At 42.1% G+C, this 16,741-nt stretch overlaps 1 protein-coding gene across 8 annotated transcripts in view; it reads left to right on the forward strand.

The window, feature by feature from the left end:
* fgfr2.L (fibroblast growth factor receptor 2 L homeolog) overlaps positions 1 to 16,741 on the forward strand; it is a 72,058-nt gene that overhangs the window by 19,581 nt on the left and 35,736 nt on the right. For 5 of the 8 annotated variants that reach the window (XM_041568448.1, XM_041568447.1, XM_018224417.2 and 2 more), the window contains 1 exon segment: positions 7,098 to 7,338. In XM_041568448.1, coding sequence (XP_041424382.1) covers positions 7,182 to 7,338 — 157 coding nt within the window. In that variant the 5' untranslated portion in view covers positions 7,098 to 7,181. 8 annotated transcript variants of the gene reach the window in all.

Raw genomic sequence — 16,741 nt, forward strand, 5'->3', positions numbered from 1 at the left:
TTCATATTTAAGCCTCCTATTTATATCAATGCATGGTTGCTAGGGTAATTTGCACCCTAGCAACTAGAAATTTCAGAGAGCTGTTGAATAAAAAGCTAAAATTTTTTTTAAAAAAACCCGCAAATAATTAAAAATGAAATCCAATTGCAAATTGTCACAGAATATCATTCTACGTCATACTAAAAGTTAACTCAAAGGTATATAGAGAATATCACTCTCTACATCAGGGGTCCCCAACCTTTTTTACACGTGAGCCACATTCAAAAATAAAAAGAGTTGGAGAGCAACACAGGCATGCAAAACGTTCCTGGGGTGCCAAATAAGGGCTGTGATTGGCTATTTGGTGACCCATATGTGGGCTGGCAGACTACAAGAGACTCTGTTTGGCAGAACACCTGGTTTTTATGCAACCAAAAGTTGACTCCAAGCCAGGAATTCAAAAATAAGCACCTGCTTAGAGGCCACTGGGAGCAACATCCAGGGGGTTGGGGAGCAACATGTTGCCTGCGAGCTACCGGTTGGGGATCACCGCTCTACATCATATGTAAAAATGATAAGTGATTTTTTTTTTTAATTGTAATCAATGCTCATCGGAAGGTTTCATTCAACAGTGCAGGAAACATTTTCATTATCGAGTTAATTAAAAGGGCATTGTAAGATCCTTTATGGACGGAGAATTTTGGTACCCGGTCAGTATTTTAAAGGAGAAGGGAAGCTACGGAGGCAGTTTATTGGCAATAGTTTAGCTACAATAGTGCAAGCTAGAGTGCTATATTTATTCTGTAGAATGCTTTACCATACCTGAGTAAACAGCTCTAGAAGTTCTCTCTGGTTGTTTAGGATAGAAGCTGCCATATTAGCTCGGTGTGACATCACTTCCTGCCTGAGTCTCTTCCTCCTCACTCATAGCTCTGGGCTCAGATTACAGCAGAGAAGGGGGAGGGGAGAGGAGCAAACTGAGCATGCTCACGCCCGGGGCAAGTAGGTTTAAGCTGAAAACAGTAAGTCTGATACGGAAGCCCATGAGTACACAATAGAAGGAAAGAAATTCTGTGTTTCTTTTGACAGAGGACTCGGAGCAGCATTACTTTGAGGGTTTACTGGTATATTTAGGTGGACCTTTCTGATAAGGCTTACTTAGTTTTAACCTTTCGTTCTGCTTTAACAGCGGTGTTGAATGTCGTTCAATATCATTGGATGCAGATAAACACAACTCCCAGTGCAGAACACGCAATGCCAATATGTGTCATTGGGTATTTATAGAAAAATAAATCCATAAAGCCTACTTGTAAACTGGGTGTGTTTTCCACTGAATAGAAACAATGGAGGCCACAGTAGTGTAACGCACATTAAGGAGCATGGCACTCAACACGGCTTGTTGCTGCTTCATATCTAGGGTGGGCGGCTGCAAAACGCTCTTATGGACTTGGTCTACTCTGGCAGGGTCACTGTGATCACTATCATAATATAAGGGTATTTAGGAACATATATCTATTAATTGTGCCAAAGTGTTGGGTACATGAAAAGGGTCTTTGAATACCTGCAAAATATATTGGCACTATATAAATAGTGTAAATAATACCTTCGCCAGCATGTAAAATGGCCGTTAGGCACCATAGTAGTAACTCATAGCAATGGCAGAAAGTCGTGCTCTCGGGAGATGAGCAATGGCATCTAAGGTTAGATACATTCCAGCTCTGTTATAAAAGTGAGCTCTGTCTGCAAATACCAGAAGCAAAATAAGTATTTATTCATCCCGTCTTGGCATTCTGCTTACATATTTGCCCCGCTTACCTGGGGATGTTCAACCTGAGCCTCAAGCATTTTAATCCATAGAAATCGTGTTCTCTGACCCCCCCCCCCCAAATTAATAAAAAATAAAAGGCAACAGAAATATCAAAAAATGACATTGTTTTAAAGTAATAAAAATACAATGCAGTGTTGCCCTGCACTGGTAAAACTGTTGTTTGCTTCAGAAACACTACTATAGTTTATATAAATAAGCTGCTGTGTAGCAATGGGGGCAGCCATTCAAAAGAGAAAAGGCTCAGGTTACACAGCAGATAAGCTCTGTAGAACATAATGGTGTTATCTGTTATCCACTATTTAACCTGTACCATAGTCTTTTTTTCAATTTCCGCCATTGCTACACAGCAGCTTGTTTATATGAACTATAGTAGTGTTTCTGAAGCAAACGCGTCCATTTTACCAGTGCAGGGCAATATTACATAATATTTTCATTACTTTAAAATACTTTCATTTTTTGGTGTTGTGAAAACAATGCAGCAGAAGCAGGCAGGTTATTAAGAGACCTGGAGGAGAACGGGCTGCTGCTGCTGTGTGAATGTGATAGAGACTTTAGATTGTGAGCTCAATTGAGGTAGGGACTATTGGGGAATATGCTGGCTCTATATAAATACAGATACAGGTATGGGATCCGTTATCCAATTAGCTTCGAATTAGGGAAAAGCCATCTGCCATAGACTCCCATTTTATCTAAATAATCCAAATCTTTAAAAATGATTTAAGAATGATGTTTTCTCGGTAATAATAAAACAATATCTTGTACTTGATCCCAACTAAGATCCTTAGTTATCCGTATTGGAAGCAAAACCAGCCTATTGGGTTTATTTAATATTTACATGACTTAAGGTATGAAGATCCAAAATACGGAAAGATCATTTATCTGGAAAACCCCTGGTCCCGAGCATTCTGCATAACCGCAGTAATAATAAACACTTAAAGGGAAAGGGCACAAGGGTTGGCTCAGGGCATTTGCCTCCAGGGTGATTTTCAGTTTAGCAGCCAAGCCGCAAAACTGCAATCTCCAAGAAAATTAATGAAGGGGCAAATCAAAATGTTTTGCCACTCATCGGCCACTGGATATTACTCTGGGGACAAAACACCCTGAATTGCCCGGTGTACCAGTGCCCCTATTATGGCACAAAGTGGCTGCATTTTTCTGCACACACGGGAAGCTGGATCCATCTCATCCCGGCCGGGGTGGTGGGGGGAGAGTTTGGCTTTGCAGCTGTAAAAACACTGGAAGAACCTACAGCAGTTTTCTCACTTTCTCTGCAAACAAGAGCCCACAGATCTTGAAACGACCATTCCATTTGCAGAGATGTAGGGTCCAGCCCAGGAAAGCGAGCAGGCGTCGTACGCAGTTCCAGGCGCATTGAAGAACTTTTTTTTTTTGTTGCCAGCAGCAGATTTGCAAAGATTTGAATATGGATTTTTCTCTGACCACATGCTGTCGGATTTATTGGCTTTCTGAAGGATTCACTGCTTTAAATTGCACCAGTAAGTCCCGGCTATTTCCTCGACGACAGCTGAGCTTTAGAGGTTGGCACACGGACACACGAGGGTACACGGGCAGATCTGTTCACTAGTGGGCACGTTTAATGGCTCCCTCCTACGCTCAGTTATTCACGGGGCTGTTTTGAGTTGGGAACAGATAAGTCACCTGCCCTTATTGCCTCAGATTTCCTATAGGCGGTGTGCACAGAATTATTTTGTGTATCTGTGTGTGCCAAAGTGTGAGCAACTGCTGAATTGTGTGTGTGTGCATCCCAAGTTTTCCATGCAGTCATAATAAATACAGAAAACTGGCCTCTTCAGACCAATTTGGCAGGTTATTGGCTGTGTATGGCACTTTTTTTTTTGTACGAAAACAGGCAAAGGGGAGAGTGACATCAGGGGCGGAACTGATGCAGGCCTTCCAAAAACCGGACTGTCCGGGTGAAATCTGGACAGGTGGCAACCCTAATGGCACCTGCCTGTGACCCTGCCCAATTTAAACTGGCCATAGATGTGCAGATTATAGCCTATTTCTAGGACTGTATTTAGGTATGATACACCCCCTACATCATGCGTGTGATGTCAGACGCATGGACGTCGCGGAAGTGATGTCACGTGATGTCACTTCCACAAACCAGCCCGGCCCTCTACCCCTTATCCCACCAGCTCTTTCACCGGATTTCCAATGGAAATCCGTGGAAGAGGCTGGGCGATTTTTTTTTTTTTTTTATTTAACTTCAAAAAAATTATTTATAGGCACCTGGGGTGCCTTAATATAAATACGGCCCTGCCTATTGCCAGACGAACGATTGTCCGTGCCAATCTTCCCACTTGCTACTAACCATTCAGATTAATAGAAAGTAGTAAAGAGAACAAATTACACAATGCTCGGGCCATTGATTAACAGACAACAATCATACGAAAGTTATATCTGACAAATCAAAGTGACAGACCATTGATATTGTTAGATCGCCAATACATGCAGATATATTATCATTAGCCAATGTAAATCTTTGAACCTGTCCGTTCGGCTGAACAACAGATCGCCACGGTACAGAAAATGTTGCAACGAAAATTTGTACTAAAATCGTACGAACCGTCATTACGAGTATCTTTATGTCTATGGCCAATTTTTTATATGTACACTGGCCAGATTTCTAATCCTGTAGGGAAGGGCCATGTCAGTCCATTGATATGATCCTTTCCCAAAGGTTCTACTTAAATCTGGATTGTGATTCCGTCATTATCCCATGGGTCCCAATGATTGAATCTGCCCAATTCGTGGGTGGCCCAATCAAGCTCCCAATCAATGGCAATTCTTTTGCACAAAGACCGGTTTGGTCAGTGGAGGCTGTTGGAAACCAAAAGCTCTGCAATGCTCCCCCGTGTGATCTAATTTATAGACCTGTTGTTTGAGTGTTGGGTGTTTAAATCACATAGCTTTTCTTTCTGGGTATGGCGTGGCCACTTCTCTGCATATATTTTGGCTGGGAGTCGGTCATAATCAGGGTAAGAGGGTGAAATCTGGGTTTAGTGAAGGCAACCAATAGATGGCTGTTCATAGAAGACTGTATCCTTATATATAGCAACTGGGTAATCTAAGCCTCCTTTAACTTTTATTATTTTTAAACCATAAATATTTCCTTGTACAGGTATAGGATCCATTATCCAGAAACCCGTTATCCAGAAAGCTCTGAATTACAGAAAGGCCATCCCCCATTCTATCCAAATAATCCCCATTTTTAAATATAATATCCTTTTCTCTGTAATAATAAAACAATAGTTTGTACTTGATCCCAACTAAGATATAATTATTCCTTATTGGAAGCAAAACCAGCCTATTGGGTTTATTTAATGTTTACATGATTTTCTAGTAGACTTAAGGTATGAAGATCCAAATTAAGGAAAGATCCCTTATCCGGGGAAACCCCAGGTCCCGAGCATCCTGGATAGCAGGTCCCATAGCTGTATTTAGGAATAAACCTTAGTGCACTGATTCTCCAGAAAGACCATCACAGGTTGTTTTTCTTTATAAATTCAGTGTATTCCAATGACCAGTTACTAGTACAAGGCAAGTATCTGGTTTCTATTAAAATAGCACAAATGCTGTGTATTAACACATTCCACCTTTTCCTATGCATCACAGTATATAGCACTAACATAGTCAGTAGCACTGCCGGTCAGCAAGGCCTCAAGCTGAATGCTAGAGAGAGCACCCCATACCTCCCTGGTGTCATCACTTCTTTGTTGATTATATTGACCGTTGCAGAGATCTCATCCCTTTCTGACAGAAATGCTGCAGGCCACACCGGTACTAAAGAGGCCAAACACAGGTCCTCCTGATAAATGTGTCAAATGTGTTAAAAAAACGGGTTCGGAGAAAAAAAAAGAGCAGAGGTCAGGGCTCATTTTCTTGGGAACAAGTAAAAATATTAATGTAGCAGAAGCCAGTTGGAGGAGAACCTCTACATTGTATCTGGAGTCAGAACCAGAGCACGGAGAGGGGCGGGAAATGAAATTGTTGGCTTTTACCGCATGTCTCTGCTAACGCTGCAGATTGCATGTTTCTGGAAAAGTGGAATTTTTATGGTGGAGATGTGGTCAATCAGCCATGCTCGGTGTGGTTTGTTGGATTTCAACTTAAAGGGGTGGTTCACTTTTAGTATGTTCTAGAACAGCCAATTCTAAGCAACCTTTAAATTGGTTTTCATTATTTATTTTTTATAGTTATGCGCCTTTTTCTTCTGACTCTTTGCAGATTTCAAATGGGCGTCGCTGACCCCTTCTACAAAGCAAATGCTCTGTAAGGCTACAAATGTTATTGCTACTTGATATTGTCATCGTTCTACTCAGCCCCTCTCCTATTCATATTCCAAAATCAATGCATGGTTGCTAGGGGAATTTACACCCTAGCAACCGGATTACTTAAAATGCAAATTGGAGAGCTGCTGAATAAAAAGCTAAATAACTCAGAAAGCTTAAAAAATTAAAACCAAGTCCAAATTGTCTGGGTATCACTCTCTACATCCTACTAAAAGTGATCTCAAAGGTGAACAACCGATTTAACGTCAAAATAAAACCAAACAATGGCGCTGGGAGGTAACTGCATAGCAGGAATAATGCACGCCCGGACGTTTGCGCCTGGTAAAATCAAAAAAAAAATCACTTTATTTTTCTTTATTAAATTGCTCTTTGGATTTGTAACATTAGGTAGAAGTCCTGACATTTCCATGACATTAAAATTTAAGCCGCGCAGATTAAAGAAAAACAAATACTTATCCGCAGCTCGCTGACTTTTAAAGGGATACCGTTCCATGTAGAAAATTCAACAGTCGTACCATTGTAATAAAAAAACTTTAAGGGCCAAAATATTCTTCACTTTTTTTGCAGAAATCTTAATAATTAATAGGAATGCCTGTGCCTGCAATGATTCATGGTATCACTCATTACAGGTTATGAGAAAGACGAGAGAGGAGTCCCAGCTATGGAAAGTGCCTGTTTTCAGCCATCTTTGGCTAGCCACACCCCCATAATATCAAACCCCGCCCACTTCTAGGCAACTATATACTTATAAGCATACATAACAAACTATGAGGCCTGTGTCAAATAATAAGGAGCTTGTGGCCAATCAGGTGAATTACTCCATTTTAAAGCTCACACAGACAGACTATAAGGCATTGTCTTGCCCAAAGAGCTTGCAATCAAAAGGGTATAAATAAAATCCTTGTGGTTTCGCAGGGAATTATCAGTTGCATTCTCTACTACTGGCTTTTCTGATCTCTGCTGTCTCTTTGCAGGTCTCCCGGGCAGGGAGTGGAACCCCGCAGTACTTGGGACCTCCCATCGATAGGTGCGGCTCATGCTTGCACACAGCTGGACACATGGGGATGTCCTTAGTGTGGCGTTCGGGGAAAGCAGGAGGAGGCGGCCACACTGACAGGATGCTGCTACTCGCGCTACTTGCATTTCTTCTGGTCAGCCGGACAATAGCCCGACCATCATACAGCATGGTGGATGATACGACTCCTGAACCTGAAGGTAAGATGCAAATGGTTTTAGCTTACCGTCAATGGCACTATATTCACTCCTAGTTGTGCAGATGCTTTTTGATACCCAAAGTGTAAGGGAATGAATGGATTTCGCTGTGAAGTTTGACTTTAAGTGATCATCTTTATTGGTTTGGAATTGTCAACTTTTGGCCAGGGCCTTCCCAGAGACTATTATCCCACTGTTACTATAGGAACCATCTCTCCCTACTATACCTGCTATCCCACAGTCACACTCCCTTCCCAGAGACTATTATCCCACTGTTACTATAGGCACCATCTCTCCCTACTATACCTGCTATCCCACAGTCACACTCCCTTCCCAGAGACTATTATCCACTGTTACTATAGGCACCATCTCTCCCTACTATACCTGCTATCCCACAGTCACACTCCCTTCCCAAAGACTATTATCCACTGTTACTATAGGCACCATCTCTCCCTACTATACCTGCTATCCCACAGTCACACTCCCTTCCCAGAGACTATTATCCACTGTTACTATAGGCACCATCTCTCCCTACTATACCTGCTATCCCACAGTCACACTCCCTTCCCAGAGACTATTATACACTGTTACTATAGGCACCATCTCTCCCTACTATACCTGCTATCCCACAGTCACACTCCCTTCCCAGAGACTATTATCCACTGTTACTATAGACACCATCTCTCCCTACTTTACCTGCTATCCCACAGTCACACTCCCTTCCCAGAGACTATTACCCACTGTTACTATAGGCACCATCTCTCCCTACTATACCTGCTATCCCACAGTCACACTCCCTTCCCAGAGACTATTATCCCACTGTTACTATAGACACCATCTCTCCCTACTATATCTGCTTCCCAGAGACTATTATCCCACTGTTACTATAGACACCATGTCTCCCTACTATACCTTGCTATCCAACAGTCACAATCCCTTCCCAGAGACTATTATCTCCACTACTACAGGTGTTTCTCTCACTAATCCTTCCAACAGCTTCTGTTCTCTGAGGCCACTCCGCAGGAACCTGGGCAGTTACTCCAGCTTGAACACCACTTTAGATAATTTACTAGCAGAGATAATTTCCTGAGTTCCCATATTGCTCACCCTTGGTTCTGTCACATGCTGTGTATGTTTTCCTCCAGGCAAAAGACGGTGCTGTGTCACTAACATTCCAGGTGAGAAAGTTTGAGCTCTGTTGCTCTTAATGTTGCCCCACCCCTCCTTTCTGAGTGCTATGGTTGCACCCTCACTTGAAGGTCTATGTGAAGGAAGAGCTAATGGTTTCGCCCTGGAGGGATGTTTCCTGAGGATGGGCAATAGAAGTAGCTGCTGATAATTTACTGCCTTTTATCCCCATTCCTAACTCTAATCTGTCTGAGTGTAGTGACAAGGTATGGGAGCAATGCCGCCCATCCTGTTTGTTTCACATAAATGTGGAACTACACCTCAATGACTCAATGATAGAAAGTTGCTGAGGGGGGGGGGGCAGACAAATAGATAAACAACATAATCCCTTGCTGCCTATGTGTTTCTTAGATAAAGGCTCTTATTTATTCCCAACCAAAGTAACCTCATGTCAACCCATAGCCTAAAGGGAAAGTGTTGAGCAATTGTGCATCAGTGTGTAAAGTCCATAGAAATCAGTTTGTGGAGAAGGTGGTCGACCAATGCTATGGGTTTACCATTGATGGGAAGATAAAAGTTGTCCTCAGATGAGATATTCAAGTTGTAGGTCTCCAACCCTCCTAGTGCCAATAGTAGAAATATTATTTGTTGAGTTCTGGGTTATGATGGTGCCAGTGAGGACACTCTTCCCCTGCGTAGTGATGATACTAAGGGGGCGAAGTGGAATAAACCAACGGGTGCCATGTTTGAAAGAAACCATGACTTTAAGGGTAACTAAAGTGGAGTGAACATTAATTGTAATTCATCCATAAGGTTGCTGTACAAGTATTAGATCAAAATGGCCAAACCTGGCACCTGTTGTGCAGCATCTTATGGATAAATTAATGTTCACTCCAGTTTAGTTACTCTTTATGGTCAAGGCACATGCTCAGATTCGGGGAAATTGGTTGCCTGGTGACAAATCTCCTCTTCTTCAGGGCGACTAATCTCCCCAAACTGCCTCCCGCCGGCTAGACCCTAAATCGCCGACTGGATGGCACTCGGAACACTTCGTTTTCCAAAGTCGCTCGAAGTTTTCTCGTGAGGCAACTTTGAAAAATGAAGACGGGAAAGCAGTTTGGGGAGATTAGTCGCCCTGAAGAAGAGGAGATTTGTCACCGGGCGACTAATCTTCCCGAATATGAGCATGTGCCTTGACCCTTAAGCCATGGCTTCTTTCTCTATCAATATTTTTCTATTTTTTTAAAAAATTTTTTGCAGTAAATAAACATTCCCGTACGGAGGGCTATGGACTGCCTCTCTGTTGTAGGGATTTACCTCCTCATTTGTTCTTTAGGAAGGACAGCGGAGGTGAATAGGCAATGCCGTGGCACACAAAAGGCCTCTGTTTAACAGATTCTGTAGCTTTATATGAAATGATATGTGCCTTAACAGAGCGGGGAATGTAAATATTTCTGCACCTAGGTCAGTGCTCCGTAGAATCCAAAGAATGCTGCCAATGTTACAACACGCTCGGCAGAATGAACTGTAAAGCGGTTAAAAGATTATTTTCTTATTTGCTCTGCAAAACAAGGCAACTTCTTGTTATTGCCACCGATCTGCTGAAATGTTTTCACTGTATAAGACACAGATGTACAAACTCGTAGAAAACTAGTGCCCTGTGAAGTTACAGTACAGCTATGGGATCCGTTATCCAGAAAGCTACGGAAAGGTCGTCTCCCGTAGACTCTATTTTATCCAAATAATCCAAATTTTCCGAAATGATTTCCTTTTTCTCTGTAATAATAAAACAGTAACTTGTACTTGATCCCAACTAAGATATAATTAATCCTTATTGGAAGCAAAACCAGCCTATTGGATTTATTTAATGTTTACATGATTTTCTAGTAGACCTAAGGTATGAAGATCCATATTATGGAAATATCTGTTATCCGGAAAATCCCAGGTCCTGAGCATTCTGGATAACAGGTCCCACACCTCTATTGTTATTGTTACTTCTTATTCCTTATCTTCCTATTTAAGCCTTATTTAGTTATTTTTCCAGTCTTTGATTCTCACCACTGTCTGGTTGCCTGGTAGTGATGTGCGGGCCGACCCGATACCCGCGGGTCGAGCAGGTTCGGGTCGACCTCGCACTGCTCCTCGCGGGCGGGTGTGGGTTGAGCTCTTCACCTGCTCTCCCTGCCCGCCACCTTCAAATGCCGGCATCCGACTTCCAGTTTTATAGTCTTGCGTCTGCTCGACCCGCCCCTTTAGTGACATCATTGTGACATCATCAGCGGGGTGGCGCGGGTCTATAAAATAAGTGCGGGCTGCAGCAGGGCGGGTTAGGGTCGGGTGCGGATCAGGAGAACCCTGACCCGCACATCACTATTGCCTGGGTAAATTGGACTCTAGCTGTTGAACAATGGATGCCATTGAAGTCTGTGGCATTAGACATGGGAGGTATTGGTGATTTCTCCTCCACCTGTGTTTTTGAATAGGTAATTACTGTATAGTGCCTATACACCATAGCCCCTCGTGTTCCCCATCTGTTCATTATAGAGCGCACCCAGTAGGTCCATCTATGGCCACCTTAAAGGGATTGTTTGAGTTTATTTTTAGTATGATGTAGAGAGTGATATTCTGAGACAATTTGTAATTTTTTTTTTTTGGTTATATGTTGGTTTTGAGATGTTTAGCTTTTTATTCAGCAGCTCTCCAGTTTGCAATTTCAGCAGTCTGGTTACTAGGGTCCAAATTACCATAGCAACCTTGCACTGATTTGAATAAGAGACTGGAATATGAAAAGGAGAGGCCTGAATTGAAGGATGAGAAATAAAAAGCAGCAATAACAATACATTTGTAGCATTCGATTTTTCAGATCGGGTCAGTGAGCCTCATTTGAAAGCTGGAAAGAGTCAGAAGAAGAAGGCAAATAAATCAAAACTATAAAAATTAAATGAAGATACATTGAAAAGTTACTTAAAATGAGCCATTATATAACATGCTACGTTAAGTTAAAGGACCAAAGGGACGTTGAGTCTTGGGCGATTTTTGGGGTGAAAAATCTGGTATCAAACGAAGTAGAGAGGCTCCTGGATATGTGCAAACTGCAAAATGTCAATTAAATCTGATTTTTCCCGCAAAATGTGCATTGGTTTCAGACATATTTTTGTTTGTGCATATTGTTGGAAAATTGGACATTTTTTACTGCAATGATATGAAAATGAAAATGTTATAAAATACATAGATTTAATATAGGAAAAGTATTTCAGTTATTGTTGTACTATTTAAGGTATTCTTCTTTTTGGTTTTAAGAATCAGCCGTTTTTAGCATTCAGCTTTTGTGCATATAAGGAGGTAAACAGACAACAGTACAGCGGGTTCTTATTGTTTCTTAGAATTCTGGGGACTTGTGTGCCAGTGTCAGGCTCTCCCTTGGGTCTGGAGGCAGCGCTAGAGTCAGTGTGGTTGGGCATACTTTGAGGGGGTCGGTGAATTCTTACAATAGAAAGAGCAAGAAATGTGTGTTTTCCACTTGTATCCATATTTTCTATCACCATGAAATAAGGGGGGAGGGAGGGGTACTTTAATTGACCTTCAAGCCTATGAGGGGTTGTTGCTATTGATTTCTGCCCAAATGTTCATTCCCTCCATTATATGAAATAACCATTTGCTTTGGGCAGTGGCCCGCAGGATCTTTTAGGCCTTTTGCCCACGGCACATTTTAGTAATCCAAACACACTGGGTCAAAAGAGAAAATACGGTAAAGCCACCACAACCTAAAAGCAAATTGACTTGTTGATTAATTTTTTGAGCTTTTAAGTTTAGACCGGTTGAGAATAGGGACAGGCCTTCAGCCGTTTATGGGTTCGTTATGGACCACTTGGATAAGTGGTGAAATACTTTCAAGATCCAGTTTCTTAAAGGGATCCTGTCATCGGAAAACATGTTTTTTTCAAAACACATCAGTTAATAGTGCTACTCCAGCAGAATTCTGCAATGAAATCCATTTCTCAATAGAGCAAACAGATTTTTTTTATATTCAATTTTGAAATCGGACATGGGGCTAGACATTTTGTCAATTTCCCAGCTGCCCCTGGTCATGTGACTTGTGCCTGCACTTTAGGAGAGGAATGCTTTCTGGCAGGCTGCTGTTTTTCCTTCTCAATGTAACTGAATGTGTCTTAGTGGGACATGGGTTTTTACTATTTAGTTTTGTTCTTAGATCTACCAGGCAGCTGTTATCTTGTGTTAGGGAGCTGCTATCTGGTTACCTTCCCATTGTTCTGTTGTAAGGCTGCTGGGGGGGGGGGGAAGGGAGGAGGGTGATATCACTCCAACTTGCAGTACAGCAGTAAAGAGTGATTGAGGTTTATCAGAGCACAAGTCACATGACTTGATGCAGCTAGGAAATTGACAAAATGTCTAGCCCCATGTCAGATTTCAAAATTGAATATAAAAAAATCTGTTTGCTCTTTTTAGAAATGGATTTCAGTGCAGAATTCTGCTGGAGCAGCACTATTAACTTATTCATTTTGAAAAAAAAAAAATTCCCATGACAGTATCCCTTTAAGGGCTTGTCCAAACGAGGAGATTCGGGGAGATTTTGTCTCACTGAGGCAACTTCGGGAGACTATAGAAAACGCATTGCAGTGTGTGCATTAGCGCAGACGACTTTTCATTGTAGCCTATGGGGAAAAATGCTGAGACAGTTCGGGGAGATAGTCGCTCAAAAGACGAGGCGAATAGTCACCAGGCGACAAAATCTCCTCGTGTGGCCTTACCCTTAGACTTACTACTACTAGATACTGGCTATCAAGACCTGGATAACTGATAACCTTCTTAGACATTGGTTGATAGAGAATAGGGATGGGTCTTCAGCTGTTTATGGGTCCATTATGGACCACTTGGATAAGTGGTGAAATACTTTCAAGATCCAGTTACTTTAGACTTACTACTATTAGATACTGTCTATCAAGACCTGGATGACATCTTTCCTAGACATTGGTTGATTGAGAATAGGCATGGGCCTTCAGCCATTTATGGGTTCCTGATTTGACCATTTGGAGAAGTGTTGAAATACTTTTAAGATCCAGTTGCTTTAGGGCAGTGGCCAACGGGGAGATTTGTCGCCTGCGATTATATAAGCACGACTGCGAGCAACAAATGTGTCTTCATTGGAAATAACTGAAATCGATGGTGGTAAAACCAACATAAAGTGAAGTTGCCTCTGGAGGAAAGGTCATGCGAATTCACAATATGTTGGTTTTACCATCATCGATTTCAGTTATTTCCAATGGAGACAAATTTTCGGGAGATTTGTTGCCTGCAGTCGCGCATAAATAATTGCGGGCAACAGATCTCCCCGTCGGCCACTGCTCTTAGACTTACTGCTACTAGATAATGTCTATCATGGCTTGACTGACCGATAACCTTCCAAGACATTGGTTGATAAACAATAGGGATAGGCCTTCAGCCGTTGATGGATTCCTGAAGGTCAACAGGTTGCCAATCCTCGTGACCTTACATGTCAGTCCAGGAATACATGCCCACTGCCTATGTAATACTGGTATATTGCAAGGATATCAAGCTTGCCTACAGTTACAGCTATGGGTAGAGTTGCCACCTGGCCGGTATTCTACCGGCCTGGCCGGTAAAAATGATGGTTGATCTCAATGTTATTAATAGAAAAAAAGTTAATATATAGGAAGGCCGTTTTTTTTCCAGAAAAGGTGGCAACCCTAGCTATGAGTAGTGGGAAATATAGAAATTGAGTAGTACACCGTAGTGATATCCCTTGTAGGACATTTGGGAGATTATTAGGAGCACACCCCACAGTCACATTGAGGTCTTAATGGAGTGGATTTTGCCTGGACATGTTTGCTAGGACTGCACTGTGACTGGTGGAGACATTGGGCCCAGCCCTATATAAACAGCCTTATATAAACAGCCAGAGCTTGCTTGCTCTTGCCTCACATTGAGAGGAGGCCAGCCATAACCCACTACAGCATGCACAGACTTTTCTTTTCTGCGGATACACCAGAGAGGCCCATGAAAGCTCCTCCTGTTGGGGGCCCCGGCACAGGTTCTTGTAGGAAAGAAGCACCAAGGTGAGAGTTACAGGATCTCTATGTTGTGGGATTCGAGAGAACATGGTGGTGGTGAGGGCAGTGTAGGGTATTTGACCATATAGCAGTTTTGTGATAAACACGTCATTTTGGAGTCCAGTAAATTATCGGATGATTAATTCTGCAAAGTATAATTTGGAACAGTATTGTGGTGTGGCAAGAAAAATGTCCTCCAACTGAGGGCCACTGGCTGCCAGGATTTGGAGCCTGATAGAATCTGAAGGGCTGTGGGAAATCTTTGACTGTCTACGAAGTGTTGGTGGCCTAAATGGTGGTGAATGTTGGTGGTTGTAGTTAATCAGCTTGACCTACAGAGATCCTTTGTGATCAGTGCCGTTCCTTCTGGTGCAGTACATGTCTAGAACCCGAGGCCCTGGGTCGATATGATACATTTCCCTTGTCTGGAGAGAACTTCCTTGTATGGGCATGCTCAGGCAGCTCAGGAGCACAATCCTGCTTTCTCTAGGATAGAAATGTTAGGAAAAATATAGTGAGCTTATTGTACGCCATCTGGAATGAATTATGAACCAAATGCTGGGGTTGAAAGGGTTAACAGAGCCTATAAAGGATAATGTGTTTTTTTTTTTTCTCTTGGCCATAAGACTATTCATATACACAGTAACGTAACCTGCGTGTGGATGGAGCTGCGACCTTCCATAAAAATATCCCCCTCCAACAGTGAAGTCCGGTTACTTACTAAAAAAAAGTTTACAGTGTATTATTGAACCAATCCAATGAATCCTCCATCACTGTCTTAACAGCTGAATTATATAAAGTGACAACTAGGCCATTGCGTTTTAAACTGACCCTTAATCTATCCCATACCCTGCCATATCTGCAGCAAGTCCTGGCCTATTTGTGGTCTACGATTTGGAACCACTAGGAGGTATGTATCTGCCACCTTTGGGAGGGATTCCACAGCTTACTGTTTAAAGACCCTGCCCAGGGGAGACCATTAAAGGGGATACTTACCTTAATATAAACAGTTATTATAATATAGACCAGGGATGGGCGCCCTACAGTCCCTGAAGCATCTGCAGACAGTCAGGGACCACAGCTGTTGGGGGTTGTAGTTTCGCTAAGTCGGAATGACTGCATATTGCCCAACTATGATATAGATAATGCCTTTCTAAGGCAATTTCCATTTGGTCTTCATTTATTATTTATATTTTTTCAATTTTCTTCTGCCGCTCTCCTTGGCAACCTGGCATTTGTTTGGATAACAGAATAAAAGATGAATAGCAGAGGGCCTGTATAGGAATATAAGCCATTAAATAATCATAGTTTGATCTACTTTCTGGTTGCCTTGGGGCACTTTAACCCTAGGGGGGTTGCCTTGGGGGACTTAACACTAGCCACATGGTGATGTTAAATGTCTCACTTTGGAGAGAGGTAGAACAGAGAGGCAATGGTTAATAAAGGGTTGAAATATGAAAATGAAGACCAGTTGCACAGTTACCTTCATCGGAAACTTAGTACAGATTCGTCAGACTTCCCCTTTAAATAGTTCAGGTTTCTGAATAAATTGCTGTGGTGTCTCTGAGCTGTTATTTCATTGCCTATCACTCGGGTTTAGCCCAAAATGTCCAGAATGGTTGCAAATGTCACAGCAAGTTGTACTGCATAAAAATAATGACAACAAACTGCTGCTAGTATACAAATGGAACCTGCCCTCACCCTTACCTAAAGGGAATACTGTAACCTCAGTGTGATTGGTCCTTGTTTAATTCCTAGAAACTCGGTATGTGAATGGTCCTTGTTTATGAACAATGAATCACTTTAAGTGTGAGTGGCTCCGGATGTGATTGGTCCTTACTTATAAACAATGAATGTAACTGCAAATGTGATTGGTCCTTGCTTATAAACAATGAATGTAACTGCAAATGTGATTGGTCCTTGCTTATAAACAATGGATGTAACTGCAAATGTGATTGGTCCTTGCTTATAAACAATGGCTGTAACTGCGCATGTGATTGGTCCTTGCTTATGAACACAGAATATAGGAACTGCATATTGTTTATCAACATTAAATGTTCCATTGGCAGGGAGCAATTACTGCTCAATTTCCCTTTTATTTGCATTGTGTATGTGCTTGCAGACCCTAAATTGGGCTTTCTTTGGGATGCTGGGAGTTGTAGTCCAGTTACCAGTAGAAAGCCACAAGC

This window comes from Xenopus laevis, chromosome 7L (genome assembly GCF_017654675.1).
Source record: "Xenopus laevis strain J_2021 chromosome 7L, Xenopus_laevis_v10.1, whole genome shotgun sequence".
In the NCBI taxonomy this organism is placed as follows: Eukaryota; Metazoa; Chordata; class Amphibia; order Anura; family Pipidae; genus Xenopus; species Xenopus laevis.